The 15,536-nt window shown below is 37.7% G+C and overlaps 1 protein-coding gene across 1 annotated transcript in view; it reads right to left on the bottom strand.

Moving 5' to 3' along the window:
• Positions 1-1,258: 1,258 nt before the first annotated feature.
• gle1 (GLE1 RNA export mediator) overlaps positions 1,259-15,536 on the bottom strand; it is a 37,503-nt gene continuing 23,225 nt past the window's right edge. The window contains exons 12-16 of the mRNA XM_052036955.1: positions 13,533-13,662; positions 12,031-12,135; positions 10,541-10,623; positions 8,421-8,484; positions 1,259-4,795 (exon numbers count right to left, since the gene is read on the bottom strand). Coding sequence (XP_051892915.1) covers positions 4,727-4,795; positions 8,421-8,484; positions 10,541-10,623; positions 12,031-12,135; positions 13,533-13,662 — 451 coding nt within the window. The 3' untranslated portion in view covers positions 1,259-4,726. The remainder of the gene's footprint in view (positions 4,796-8,420; positions 8,485-10,540; positions 10,624-12,030; positions 12,136-13,532; positions 13,663-15,536) is intronic.

Below are 15,536 nucleotides of genomic sequence, written 5' to 3'. Positions count from 1 at the left end.
GCATCAGCCACTACAGTCTCAAACTACAGGATGCTTTCTCTGCCACAACCCACTGCCTCCATCTTGATAAGCACATTATTTAATTGGAAAACAATTTATGGAACCAAGAATAGATTTAACTGTTAAAATTTCTGTGTATGTAATTTTGCTAGAGTTGTAGTTCCTTACCATCAGGATTACTGACTCAAACTCATGTCAAGTTAGCAAACGCTAGGCGAGGAGTTGTCAACACCCATTAATTTAAAATGTAATGCTTCTATACCTCAATTATCCATCCTAAATAGGGAATCTGAAAAAATAGAGAAATGATTATCCATTGTGTTTTTACATTTTTAAAACAAAGAACAATGTGTGTCAGCTGTGGTTCAGTGAACAGTACCCCAACTCTGAAGGTCATGGATTCATATCCTACACCAGATATTTGAGAACATACAGGCTAGCATTCCAGTGCAGTGATGAAGAATTCCTGCTCTCACTTTTGGATGAGGTTTTAAATAGGCTTTTTCTTTTCTCTCATTTAGATGTGAAATATTCCATGGACACAAGCAAGAGATTTTCCTCTAATGCTCTGGCCAACACTTAAAGACAAACATGCTCCTTATTATGCTAATATTCATGGGAGCGTACTGTACACAAATTGAGAAGTATTTAATTGGCTAAATAGTGCATTGGGAACTTTAACAAAACCATAGAAAAGGACCTGGCAATTCAACCAGAGCCCAACAGGACTCAACTATTTATGTTAAGCAAGCTTTGAAGGAAAAAAGTTACAAATCCTCCAACTTCAGCAGAAGAATACGGTCATCTTTAATAATTAAACAAAAAAAAACACCTCCCTTTGTCCTCATGACTGGGTGGCAGTATGTATGCTGTATCCAAAGTTGTTTGCTCCATGCACAAGCAAGCCAGGAGGGAACAGAACAGAGCCTGGAGGATAGATCTGAGATGGCCAGGTAAGTAAGAGTATCCAAGGTCAGGAATGCCGAGGACAAGGCCTGCAGTAGAGTTTACTGAAAACTATAATACAGGTGGAGTCATGTATTGGAAAGGCAGACCTTTCCTCTACAGCCTGCTACACAATCTGAGCCCAACAATACCCAATATATATGTGGTGGGTTTAGGTCAGATATCAAACAAAATTCTGGGTTGAGTTTGGCAAAGGTCAGGTCGGCTTTCAAATTTATACCTGAGCAGATAAGATAAATGCACATTTTTTATTTCAAAAGAATCTGTACTTACATGGAGTTCTTCCAAAAACATCATCAACATAACCTGAAATTATTTATTGCCTTTCAAATACTTTTAACATTAACACTTCTAATACATTTTTATGAGCAACCAGGTTTATGGGGCTTCTGCCATCATGCTATTTCAACAAATAATGAAATTAATCTAGAAATTTCTAATCTGCTGACTCAGTTGAACATTGTCTATACCTATCTGATCAGAAGGGAATCTATAATTAAGATACTCTACCAATCCTACAGTGGTGTTTAGTTTAGGAATCCTTAATTTGCAGATATTTTGTTTACTTTTCATTCATTGCTTGATTTGTTTCAGATCATTTGCAGTAACTGAGAATATAAATACATACAATATATATACCAGGCTACTTTGCATGTTTTTTTTCCTTACTTAAACTCACAGACTTTAAACACCTTAGAACCAAATACACTAAAGTAAATCATGTAATTTAGTGATTAAAATGAAGGTTTAAATAAATCAGCTCACAAACCTCCATATGCAATTAACAGTCACTTACCACAAACTGACATGTAATTTACATCAAAGGTCTTGAAGTGGTGATCAGCAGGAACCCAGCTGATGCTTCTCATTGTCAGCCAGTAAAAGACAGATGGAGTCAATAGTGTTATTCCACTCCCTGTACAAGGTGAAGGAAATCTCTCTCCTGTCCTCCTTGACCTGTCTGCAGCTTGATAGTTAATTACATCATCCTCCCTCCATGCAATATCTGCTGTTTGCCACAGGATGACCCATGTCTGCACCATTCTTATCTAGTTGTAGCCAGGAAATACTTGTTACTACTGGTGTCTCCTTTAGTTTTATCCTTGAACCTCCCTCTTAATTATTATCTATTTGCTGCCCCTCAGCAACGTCATCCCAAAACACAGCAGTTTCCACAAGCATGTTATTAATACCCAACTTTACCGAACCACCACCATCTCTATTGTCAGACTGTCTGACATCCAGGACTGGATCTGCAGAAATTTTCTCCAACTAAAGACTGAAAAAAACCAAGAGCACTTGGCACAAACACCATTCTCTAGTTACCGACACCCTGGCATCTTTCTGAAAATTAAGCAAAGTACTCAAACTTAGCACCATTTCTGACCAAGATGAGTTTTGTTTCTGTGCCAGTTTTAGACTGTTCTGTTTTCCAACTCTGGATCATCCAGCTCTTCCCATCTAAGCTCATCAATTGCTGAAATCCTTATTACCTCCAAACATGAACATTTCAATGTATTCCTGCCCGTCTTTCCAACTACCTTCTATCACAGACAGGTCTGCTACATGTTATCCACATTGCACCATGCCAATTTTCGATTGCCCATTCTGTTTCATTTAATTAAGGCATTAACCTTTAAATACTTATCCTTGCTTTCAGGTCTTGCCTCTTCCCAACCTGTACAATCTTCTTCAGCTCCTCAGACTTACAAGCACATTTCAAATTTTGACCTATTCAGCAATCTCATTTTGAAATCACTCCATCATTTAGATCCAAGTTCTTTAAAGCTTTGTAATTTCCTCTCTAATCTCCACATCTCATTAAAACCCAAGTTTTTTTTAAACCAAGCTTTTGGTACTGCCCCAATACTTCCACATATGACAGGTATCAATTTTCTACTTGATAATCCTCTTATGATATGCCTTGAAACATTTTTGCTATGCTAAAATTGTTACATAAAAGGAAGTAGTTTTTGCATCTTGCATACAGAAGGATAAAAGTTCATTAATAAATACTGAATTACTCGAAGATGTAAACAGTCAACAATTATAGAAATTACATAAACCACTGCATTTAGGAAAGTTAACACATTTCCTTTTGACAAAAATAACACATTCAACACAACACAAAGCACTATGATCAAAATTAAGTGGGACAGCATATGCTCATTTGACAATTGTTTATGAATGGAGCTCTGTTATTTCTTCAAACAATAACATTTCAAGACTACTTTCTCCTTGCATTGAAGAAATACATACTGGTATCACATGGCTATTTTCCATTTTTAAAAAAAATCTAGTTAATCTGTTTCCTCTACTCAAAAAAGATGCAAAAATGTAACTCTATTTAAATCTTTAATGTTATCTTAGTTAAAAGTAATCTTAACTAAAATATAATTAACTGTAGGAGAGATAGAGATATTTAAAATTATAAATGGCTATGAGAAGCAGAAAAAAAAGACTATACCTCTTGTAATGCAAGATAGTCATCAATAAATTCAAGAAAGAAAGAACATTAAGCAGATGAGGCAAGGTGAAGTAGAAAGTGAGAACATCCAGGTAAAACATACAAAATTTAGACTACATGAGCCAAATAGCCTTTTAACTTGTGGCAAATTCTATGCAATTAGAAGTTCAGCATTGACAGCAACATCTACTAAACGTTATTCTATTCGGTGTGCATTAGGGTGAAAGAAATTGAAGAATCAATTAATATAGGAAAAATGAAAATAGAACAAGAGTCAGCTTATGTGGAGATCAATGGCACAAACCAGATGGATGAAATGGCTCTTTTTATTTGCTACAAATTTCCTAAATGCTTCATATAAATGCAAGGTTGATTGTCCCTTGTGTTATGCCCAGCGAAGTGGCACAACACAACTTCAAAAGTGTGTGAAAGAAAGTTGTGGGAAGAGCAGAAAAAGGCAGGAAAATAAATTACCCAACCCTCCATCTGCTGAGTTCCCCATCTGCTACAACGCCAAAGAGAGAGAATACTCCTCAGCAAAGAGGATGGATAGAATAAAATCATTGCTCAGTATAATTTTCCTTCAAGGGGAGAATGCTTTTGGTGGAAGATTGGAAGTTTGATGTAAAGAGCCCTCCCAGCTTTTCAAGGTACAGAGCAAATGGAAACAAACAAAAAGTTGGTAAAACAATATTTAAAAAGAACACATTGCCTTCAAAAGGAAACTATAAACTCACCAAATCTCAGGCAGTCAAGTTGCTTAACCATTCACACAAACCATGAGATTATTAATGTACCGTAGCACAAGATACCACATATCTTTTCACAAAGTTAATATATAGCACCTTATAAAGGCTTCACACAACTTGTCAATACTCTCATGAAACATCTATTGTACCCATCCTTAAATCCCATCATACTTGATGCAATCTATGAGTAAAGTGGATGCTGATATTTCATACTATAATAGTCACATGATCACTTCATATCATGTTACATAATAAACTCAAAATCACAAAACATCAATTAAAATACACATCTTCTCAAACACAGCTTGTCCTCATCACTTACTATTATTTGGTGGTCTACAAAATTTTGAACATTATCGAGAACAATGCAAAGCCTAAAGTCACAGTAGAAATGGCAAATCAAGTAAAAATGTTCATTGAATCTGACAATCCCACTTGAATTAAGCATTATTTTTAATGTTAATATACAAAATTAAAATAAAAAGTGTTTTAGACTAGAACAAATCAATTTCCCTTGGCTTGTTGATCCAGTCCTTTGGATTGTTCATAACTTCCAGAATCCAGGCTGTAGGTAACCCTTCGGTAAAGGAAAATCTTTTTGTTTCAAGCATTTCTGTAATGCAGACAGACGAGAGAAATCAAAAATTTAGAATCAGGGTTGCACAGCAGAGAAACAGGCCCTTCAGCCCACCACGTCCACGCAGACCTTTTTGCCCAACTACACTTAACCCCATTTGCCTGCACTAGGTCTGCAACCTACTATGCCTTGCCTAGTCTAGTCTAGTGCCGGTCTAAATGCCTCGTAAACAGTGACTGCATCTGATTCCATACCTCCTCTGACAGTAAGTTCCAGATAAAAATCACTGTTTTAAAAAAAACTTTCTCCTCAAATCCCCTTCCTCTCACCCTAAACCTATATCCCTACCGTGGGAAAGAGATTCTGACTATCTGCCCTATCCATGCCTCTTATAATCTTATTTACCTCTATCAAGTCACCCCTCAGCTTCCTTCGCTTCAGGGAAAATAAGCTCAGCCTATCCAATCCAATCGCTTGCCATATCTAAAGTCCTCCTCCAATCCTGGCAACATCCTGGTGAATCTCCTCTGCACTGCCTCCAGCACAACCACATCCTTCCTATTTGTCTGGCAACCAGAACTGCACACAATACTCGAAGTGCAGTCTAACCGGTGTTTTATAAACTTGCAACATAACATCACAACTTTTATATTCTAAGCCCTGACCTATCAGTGGTGAAGTGGTGCCCTCTTCACTACTCTATCTACCTGTGTTCCACTTTCAGGAAACTATGAACCCCAAGTTCCCTTTGTTCATCAAAATTCCTTAGCACACTACTATTTAATGCATCTGTCCTACCCCACTTAACTTCCCAAAATGCATCACCTTGCACTTGCTGGGATTAAATTCCATCTATCAACATTCTGCCCAATTTTCCCATCGATCTATATCCTGCTGTAGCCTTAGACAACCTTCCTCACTATCCGCAACACTACCAATTTTCATGTCATCCACAAATTTACTAATTTCAAAGAAGGTGTTTGTTATGTAACAAGTCTGGTCCAAAAGACTCTAAATAATGTTGTACTGAAGCCCACTCCAATTTTATTGTTGTAACCTGGTTTATATTTTCTCTACCTGTCTATCTTTAGAGCTCTATGATCTTTTAGCCTGGACTGCTGGTCACAACACTTAAGTAACTAGTCACCAAATGTGTGGCCAAATTTCTTGGATCAATTTTCTCAAATTATTTCATTGGAAAGCATCTAGCTCTTCAATAACCACTGGAGAGTGCATGTTAATAAGATAAGTTAGAGCACTTTACAGATGTGAAATGTGCGACTGAAAAAATTTTTACATTCTCCTGCAATGTGTAGCATACACAAAACAACCGGGTCTTTAGTGCAAGCTAATAAGTACCATCATTTATGTTTCACACAAGTCTCCTCTCACCCTGGTACTGATAAGGTTAGATGAACATCATTTTATTGTCCTTCATGTGTTTATCAAGTTTCACCATAAATTCATTCATGCTGTTTGATTCAACTACCACATGTGGTAATAAGTTTTACAAAAAAGTTTCTCCCAAACCCACCACTGGATGAGTGATTTCTTATACTTATGGCCCCAGTTTCAGAATTTAAAGCAACTCCAATAGGTCATCATTGGATTTTAAAAAAACAGCTTTAGCTTTCTCAGTCTTTCACGTGAAAGCAGTACAAAGATCAGAAATAGAAGGCACGGAAAATCAACCACAAGTATCTTTGTCACTGGAAATATCTTTTTGACATTTAAAACCCGTGGCTCATAAAATAATAGTTACAACATTAGGGGGAAAAAATTCAAAATATAATGAGGATATAACTGTCACAACAAATTTGACATTTGTGGCACTTCAAACACAAACAGATCCATCCTATTTATCAACTCTGTCAGTGGAATTAGTTTCTCACTTGATCTATCAAAAACTTGATGATTTCTAACATAAATTAAATTTGTTCTAAAGCTTCCCTTCTGTAGGGAGAATCCAAGCCTTTTTATAGTTTTGTCATATAGCTAATGTCATAATCCCATTAAAGTAAATCTCATCCACATTCAAGTTCTTGGTGTCCTTCCTAAAGCATGGTGACCAGGATTGAACAATAGTCCAACCTTAGTGATTTATAAAATCAGTTAACATTATCAAAACATACTTTCAAGGCTATGGGAAAAGAACAAGGGAGTAATACGAATTAGATAGTGCTTACAAGGAAATGGCATACTCGTGACAGCCTACTCCATGCTGTATAATGTCAGAAATGTTGCACTGAGAGTCTCAACAAGGTCCAGGCTGAGGAGAAATAGAGGCCAACTATTCAGATCTAAAAAAGGGGATTGATGACTAGGACTTGGAGACATGGTTTGGGAAGATAACCCCAGACGCTAGAATCCAAAAGTCAAACAATATCAGAGTCAGCAAGCTCAGGGCTGGAGGTTGACCAGGATTTGGGTAATCACACCAACAAAATATGTCCAGGAGTTAGTGTTGCTGTCTCACTATCCCAGTACCCTAGGTTCGATCATGACCTCTGGTGTTATCTGTGTGAAGTTTGCACATTTGCCCTGTGACCACATAGATTTCCTCTAGATGCTCTGGTTTTGTCACATATCTCAAGGTGATACTGGCTGGTAAGTCAATTAGCTGATGTAAATTACCTGGAGTGTAGGGGACTGATAGCAGTTGATGGGCATGTGAGAGAGAATAGGCTACTGGAAAATAAATGGGGGAATGGGATTGCTCTGGAAAGCCAGCATAAATTCGTTAGGCCAAATGCCCTCCTCCTCTGTCATTAGAGATTATAAAAATGACACAGACCAGATAAAAATCAGAGGTAACATTACAATAAGAGATTATTTAGTAAAGATAGTTAAATAATTTCCTTCCTGTCTTATAGATGATTATCAGCTTCAGCCACCCAAAATGGTGTGAGAGTATGAAAGAAAACGACAAAACAAGGAAAGAATTTTGCAGTGACCAGCAGAGAAAATTATCTTTTTTGATCAGCATTAATGGCAGCAAAATTTCTACTTTTGCAAAGTAATCACTATCGTGATGCATTTCACTGGCTATGAGTTGTTTGGATTATCAAAGCCATGAAAGGCACTACATCAATCAACATTTCTCAGTATTTTCAATGGGCAAATGTAGCACAAAACAGAGTTAAAAATGGCTTGCTCCATTATACTGGCCCAACAATGAAATTAGTTTGGGTTAAATCAACATTGCAATGTAAAGTATTATCTGTAGATTTCTGTCACCTTAATTTAAAATAATTCTTGGAATAAAGAACATTATTTACTGCACATCCTTCATCAATAACATACAAAATTGACTACCCACATCAAATAGCAGGTACCCTGCTCCAACGTTTAGTCCCTCTCACCACTCCCTTCTGTGTCTTTAGTTGCCAAGCCATTAAGCTCTGAAATTAACCCCCTCTAAACCTCTTTCCTTTAAATTTTGGTTGATAATGCTTCTACAAAGCCCTTAGGGACACTTTACTGCATTAAATGGTTATATAAAACTGGAAGTTATTTCTATAGTCCTTTTGCTGGCAAGAGCTTTCAAAATTCCTATATGGCGAAAGCAATTTTTAAAAATTTTACTCTAGATATATCCTGATTGGAAAATGCCCCAAAACCATTGGGGAGCTTGAATTGAGAAAATATAAAGAGGGTTTACCTCTAGGAATTGCCGTAACCGGATCACAGCCCCAACTTGCCCATTGCCTGTGACAGCTTCAATCCTGTGAGAAAAATAACGTTACAAGTAATTTATTTGCATTTCTAAAATATGCACACCTACATATCTTTTATCTCAGTTCACCCCAAAAGATTAGTAATATCTTTAGTTTACTAAAATTATAGGAAGTGTAGCAACTAAGTTGCACACAGCAACATTCTACAAACAAGCAATGTGATAATGGCTTTATCTATTTTTAAGTGATTTTGGTTGAGGGATAAACGTGGTCAGACTCCAAGAGCATAAATGACCTCACCTCATTAGGAAGATTAAAACTCTCAGACATTGGTGCTAATATACAACTGAAGCCTCCTAGAATGCGACTGGAATCCATAACTTTTTAATGAAGATGAAAAATCAGGAGGCAAAAATAGGTTTGTAATGATGGAATGTATCAAAAATAGAATTGTATTAGCAAAGGTGAATGATTTGCATTAGGAAGAGATTTTGAAATGGAACAATATGTGATATATATAAGAAACAATTTTAAATAAAGATTTTAGATTCAGAAAGTATGATTCACATACAATGAAACTCTGACACGTTGTCACTTATATATGTAAAAACAACAGCTCGTTTACAAACAAGATCTTTCATACACAAATAAGTTAAAATACCAGGTAATCAGTTTGTATTGGCCTTGATTCAGGTACAAGCGTTGACAAGATATATAAAGAGTAACATCCATCTCCAATACGGTTGTGGATTCAAATTCTACACCAATACATTATGCAGACTGGCATTCCTTGTTTATTGCTGATCATTATGGTGTCATAGGTACTACCTTTCAAAATGAGAAGAGAAACTGAGGCGCACGGTCTCTCAGTCGGTCATCACAAACCCCAATGCACTTATTTAGACCAGCTAGGGAATACTGGTGCTTTGGCCAATAACATTTCAACTAAGGTCACCGAAGAGACTTAGCCAATGTCATTTTTCTGTTTATGGGACCTTTCCATGCATAAACCAGCTACTGCATTTCCTACATTATAACTAACTATGCTTCAGAATATTTTAATGTGTTTAAATATACTCTTTGCCTGAGCATCCATAACTCTCTAAAATGCAGAATTCCAAAAAACTGGCAATGCTCTGAGTGAAGAAATTTCTCACCCGAGTCTTATATACCCAACCCAATTCAGAGATGGTGACCCATTCCCTCTCAACATCTCTGCATTAAGGCCCTGGTAGAAGGATTAGAGTAAGCTGAATCAACTAACTGTTAGGGTCTGGAATTCACTGTTTCATCCCTCATACTTGAGATAAACCAACAAGAATGACGCTCCAGTGAGGGAGTCCTTCACTGCTGAAAGTGCACAAAACGCTGTTTTGAAGAATAAGGGCCTTTGTGCAGTGATTTTGTCAATATTTACCCTTCAACCAACATTTAAAAATATTAACTACTTCTATTGATAAAATTTGGTTGTAGATTTTTTTGGGGAAATCAGCGACAGAAATGGACTATGAAACAATTGTGGTGTCTCAGAGAACGACACCTGCAACAATGGATCCCAGTCTCAAAATATAGCACCAGCCATTCAGGACAGTTGAGAACCAATTTCTTCACCCAGAAGCTAATAAATATTTGGTATGTACCACCCAAGGCTATGAAGCCTCAGTCACAGAATATACACAAGGGGGAGATTGACTAAGTTTCCTTTTAAAGAAATTAATGGAATTGAGGGATATATGAATTAGTGCCGTAAAATGGCACTGAGATAGAAGATTGTGGTCGATCTTTTATCTTAATGAATGGCAAAGTAGGGTCAAGGAGATAAATCATCCATTCCTGCATTTATTTCTAATGCTGTTTTTGACAGCTGTTGCACATAATTGCTGCTTCTTTCATTACAAGATGACTCCGCTTAAAAAAAATGCAGCAAAACACTGGGATATCTTCAGATTATGAAAACGAGTATAGTAATGCAAGTTCTTTTTCTTGGTAAAATAAGAATATCAAACTTTAACTGTGGCCCTCGTAAAGTTATCAGGCTTATCTTTGTGTAGTCCATGAAAGGCAAGGTGGTGGTAAACATCCACAACCATCACTAGTCTCCTACCTGGAGAAATATTCATTCATGATCAGTAGGATCATTTTCCAGAACTGGTTCTGATACTTTAACATCAAAGCATGACCACAGACCTGTTGGGGAAACAAGCAGCAGCATTAGACTGCAAAACATTCATGGGACTAATAGGCATCTACATAGAGCATACACCAGTGCAGCCTATAATTCAATGCATCCCACCCGAGCTTCCTCTTTGAAACAGCCATCCAATTAATTCCCCTCCCCAGTAAATGCCTCCTTTCCCCTTGTAAATTATTATTGCATCTCCTTCCTTAAACAAATTAATAATACAACTAGCAATGCTGAAAACAGTCAACAAGATAAGAAACATCTGTACAGAGGGAAACCGAGTTTATGATTCAGGTCAAAGGGCTTTCATCAGTCTAGTTTGAAATACATTTTTCTGGGATGTGGAGATGGGAGAGGATAGAGTGAAAGGAAAGATCTATGACAGGATACAAGGCAGGAGAGACTGAATGATAAAAGCAGTGACAGTGCCAAGACAAGGTGAAAATGCAAAACACAATTATCCAAAAATTTAGGAATCTGTAAAGAAAGCTGGAAAAAGTGTCCGAATGCTGATAAATTGTTGAACTCGATGTTGAGTGCATAAGGGTGCCCAGTCCAAAGATGAGCTGCTGTTCCTTGAGCTCATGTTAAGCTTCATGAGGACAGTGTAGGAGGGCAAGGACACAAGTCAAGCACCAGGATTGTGACAGATGATTAAAGGAACAGGCAACTGGAAGTTTGGGATTATGCTTCAAAACTAAGCAATTTGTATATATTCTCTCCAATACAGCGAAGACCACTTCACAACCAAAGAATACTGGAAGAGAAGTGGCAGTGGATTAACCAATAATACAAATGGGAAATACTATAGATGCTGGAAATCTGGAATGAAAACACAACAGTGGAAATACTCTGCAAGCAAGGCTGCAATTGTGGAGACAGAAATAGAGTTGACCTTTCATCCCCTTTTAAATTTGTTAAATCTGTTTCTCTGCTGACCAACCCACCATGTCAAGTAGAAATAATTTCTTATTTAGTCAAAACATCTGATGTTTTTGAATGCCTTTACAAAATCTCCCTTCCATCCTTCCCATTCTAAGGAGAATCATGCCACTTCAACATCTTCACATAACCAAACTTCCTCATCTGCAATACAATTCTCCAAAGTCACCTTCTGCACTCTTTTCTAGGCCTTGGTTTACTTCTTTCAGTGTGGTGTCACAAGGCTGGCTGAGGCTAAGCATAACTTCCTTGCTTTGTGTATATGATATGCCAGTCATTGCACACTGTTTCCATTTATCCAAACTTTATCCCCCCCACCTATTTCATTAATCCAGAGCCCACAAATAACATTGAGACAAAAAATGATAAGGTTCTCTGAAGCGTTGACAGTAGCTTTAATAAGAAGCCAAAGTCCAATAAATGTCTGATACTTATGTTAGAAAGACAGTATGATGCAAATAGTGTCACACCTCCAAGAAGTCAAAGAGTAGTGTAGCAGTTACATCAGCCAGTGGTTCCATGTTTAACATCTGAGCTAGCCAGCGCCAAGCATGATTCAGGCCATGTGGATGTTCCTATGTAAGAAACAAAGATCGACACTGTAATTGCATGTCAACTTCAATCATTTGGAAGACTGATTAAAATAAACTGTGATTACCTTCTCTAGAAAGATGATTTAATAGGTGCATCATATTAGCAATGCGCATAGTAGATATCAAGAGAATGTTTCTACTTCTGTTAGCACACAGCACAAATGAACTTAAGGCAGAGACAGACCATTATGCAAGAGAAAGGAATAGAATGACACATTGACATGGGTAGAAGAAGAGGTGGGAGGAGGCTTATAGCATGCAGACACTAGTTGGGGCAAATGACCCATTTCCATGCTATAAATTTTTGAACAGTTCAAATTTCGCATGGGTGGTACCAGTGGAACTCGTTTTTACAAGTTAAAGATTACTCAACTACTTTAAAACAAAAATGAATTTGAGGCAGGGGTAGTCACTAAAGCAAACAAACAAGTTGCATAAACAATTGTATCTAGAGAGAAATGCAGGAACATGGCATAAAAGGCATTTAGGATAAACTAATCTATCAAGGAAGCCATAGTCTTGCTATCCTAAAAAACTGAAATAAATTCCATCACAATGTTAATATTTGCTTTTACAACCAAACTGCAGGACCATTTTGCGTCCGTGTTCATTTATATCAACCCCATCCACTAGAGTCATTGCCTCCAATTAGGCTACCAAGATGAGACTAAATTCAATGAAACCGCAAATAACAAAGTGATCCAAAAACTCATAACTATCAGGAAAAAATGAACAGACTGGGATTTTTTTTTATTCAGAATGAAGAGTGAGAGAAAAACTTGATATTTGAATTACAGCAGAACTAAGTTTTGGCAATGACAATTTAAACTGTTGACTATCATTAACTACCAGTTGGCTGTGGTGTACACACCAACATGTTCCGGACTTCAGCACCTGTGCACAGAAGCATGGAAAGCACTGAATATCAGATGTGGGAACATCTGACCTCTTGCTTCACCACTGGACTTACCACAAAGTCCAGAGGATTTGCACGAGTTACTGAGCAAAGAGGCGAGCTTTCATCAACTTAATGCCACCCATTTCTGGCACATTTAGCATGAATTCATTAATTTGAATGGGATTGCCAACGTCAATTAAAACAAAGGTGGTTTCAATTTTAATTAATTACATCTTCTTTCCCCAACTGTTTCTAAATGTCTCTGATCATCAAACATTAGCAAGCAGAAAAGGCCTTAAGACAGCTTGACAACAGGCCCACACATCAATGCCAACAATGCAATTGGGGCAGCACAATTAAAAAAAAGGTTAGTGCAGCAAAGTGCAAGCTGGACCAATATTCATAAGGGTTTGATTCAGATTTGGACAAAATAACAAGTATTTGCAAAATGAATGACATAGCATTTGGTTAATTTACCTACCCCTTGCTTTGTTCCATAGGGCCATCTCAACAGTATGATGGCTGCATACAGACGAACCATTCCAGACATCCGTTTTAGAAAGTTGTCCTGCTGCTCAACACAATTTTCCTGCACTCTGTAACCCAATAACCTATCAGCGGAGATTAAAAGGATCAGACTTTAAATATACAGGAGGAAAGATCAAGATGTAATTCTAGTAGTTCACCTCACCATCACCCCAGAAAGATGCATATGACTACTCTGCTTTCACAGAGTAAATAGACTGAATGAATTGGAAGTATTTGAATATTGGAGGATTTGTACTACTTTTCTGCAAAGGTGAAACACAAGAGACTGCAGGTGCTGGAATCTTTTGCAAAAAAAACTGCTGGAGGAAATCAGCTGGTTAGGCAGCATCTGCAGAGGGAAATTGGAACTACTCAATTCCCTTCAGAGATGCTGCCTGACCCATTGAGTTCCTCCAGCAGTTTTTTTTTGGCAAAAGATAGTTTATTTCTGCAATTAAAGACACCCAAAGAAAAAAAAATCTGCAATCTGTAAATGGGCTATGTCACAGAAGGAATAACAAAAAATACACTTATTATAACCATTAATTATTCATTCCCAGAATAGGTGAAGGTGAAGATAAACCCAAACTACAATTCCACTATAATCAAGTTCAGTACTCTCATTTCTACAGTTTCCAGTAATGGGAGAGTCTAGGACCAGAGGGCACAGCCTGAGAATAGAAGGGAGAGCCTTTGGAACAGAGAAGAGGAGGAATTTCTTTAGCCAAAGGGTGGTGAATCTGTGGAATTCATTGCCACAGACAGCTGTGGAGGCCAAGTCATTGGGAACATTTAAAGCAGAGGTTGATAGGTTCTTGATTAGTAAGGGTGTCATAGGTTACGGGGAGAAGGCAGGAGAATGGGGTTGAGGGGGAAAAATAAATCAGCCATGATTGAATGGCAGAGCAGACTCGATGGGCCAAATGGCCTAATTCTGCTCCTGTGTCTTACGGTTTCAGCTCTGAAAATCAATAGATTTACATTCAGCCAAGGAAACAGGCCTTTTGACTAATCAAGTCCATGTTAACCATCAAGCACCCACTTACATTCATACTTATTATTCGTCTTTTTTATTCTTCCAGCAATTCCCTCAACTCCTCCCACATTCTCCAACTTAATGATGCCCTAAGCGCAATTTTGAGCAGCCAATTAACCTACCAACCTGCACACCTTTAGGATGTGGGAGGAAACTAGAACACCCAGAGAAAACCGACAAACCCACAGAGAACATACAAAGCACACACAGTCTGCACCAGAGGTCAGGATTGAACCCAGGTCACTAGAGCTGTGAAGCAGCAGCTCTACCAGCTGCGCCAATGTGCTACTCCAGAAGATGTTTAAAGCCAGACCAAGGGATCCGTGCTCCAAATTGCTTCCCTTATCAAAGCAGCTAGTCTACAATTTCTCTGGATTGACCATCCATAAAGGTCAATATATTTGAAATGTAATGGAAATTCAACCTGGGGAGAACATTACATTTGTAAGATATGTATGGAACTGAATAATATTTTTAGTAGGACTGCATACCTGAGATGCAGTTATTTCATTCCTTTCATACATGGCTTTCTGTTTTGTAATATCACCCTAATCCCAGGTCAAGGGGCAGGATAAAAGGGAGAGATGGAAGGGAAGAGAATGGGGATCAATCTTAATTTAAATTAAAGCAGCATTGTATCAACACATCTCCACAGCAGTTAAGATGAGAAATATCGTAACTTTGTTTATTGCACACCTCCATAATTTACCAAAGCTTCTTTAAATTTTTTTTGGAACCTATAAATTTTCCCTCTTTATGGTTACCTGAGAGTCACAGATTGCAGAATGGCTTTCTTCAGTAGAGTAAAGCAATTTGCATCACGGTACTGTGACACAGCCAAAAAGAAAGGTCCTTTAACCATCCCCACCTTCCCCCCCCACCCCCCACCTTAAACTTATGCCCTCTAATATTTTACATTTC

The sequence above is a fragment of the Pristis pectinata genome, chromosome 23, assembly GCF_009764475.1.
Source record: "Pristis pectinata isolate sPriPec2 chromosome 23, sPriPec2.1.pri, whole genome shotgun sequence".
NCBI lineage: Eukaryota > Metazoa > Chordata > Chondrichthyes > Rhinopristiformes > Pristidae > Pristis > Pristis pectinata.
This window is presented reverse-complemented; position numbering and strand designations above follow the sequence as displayed.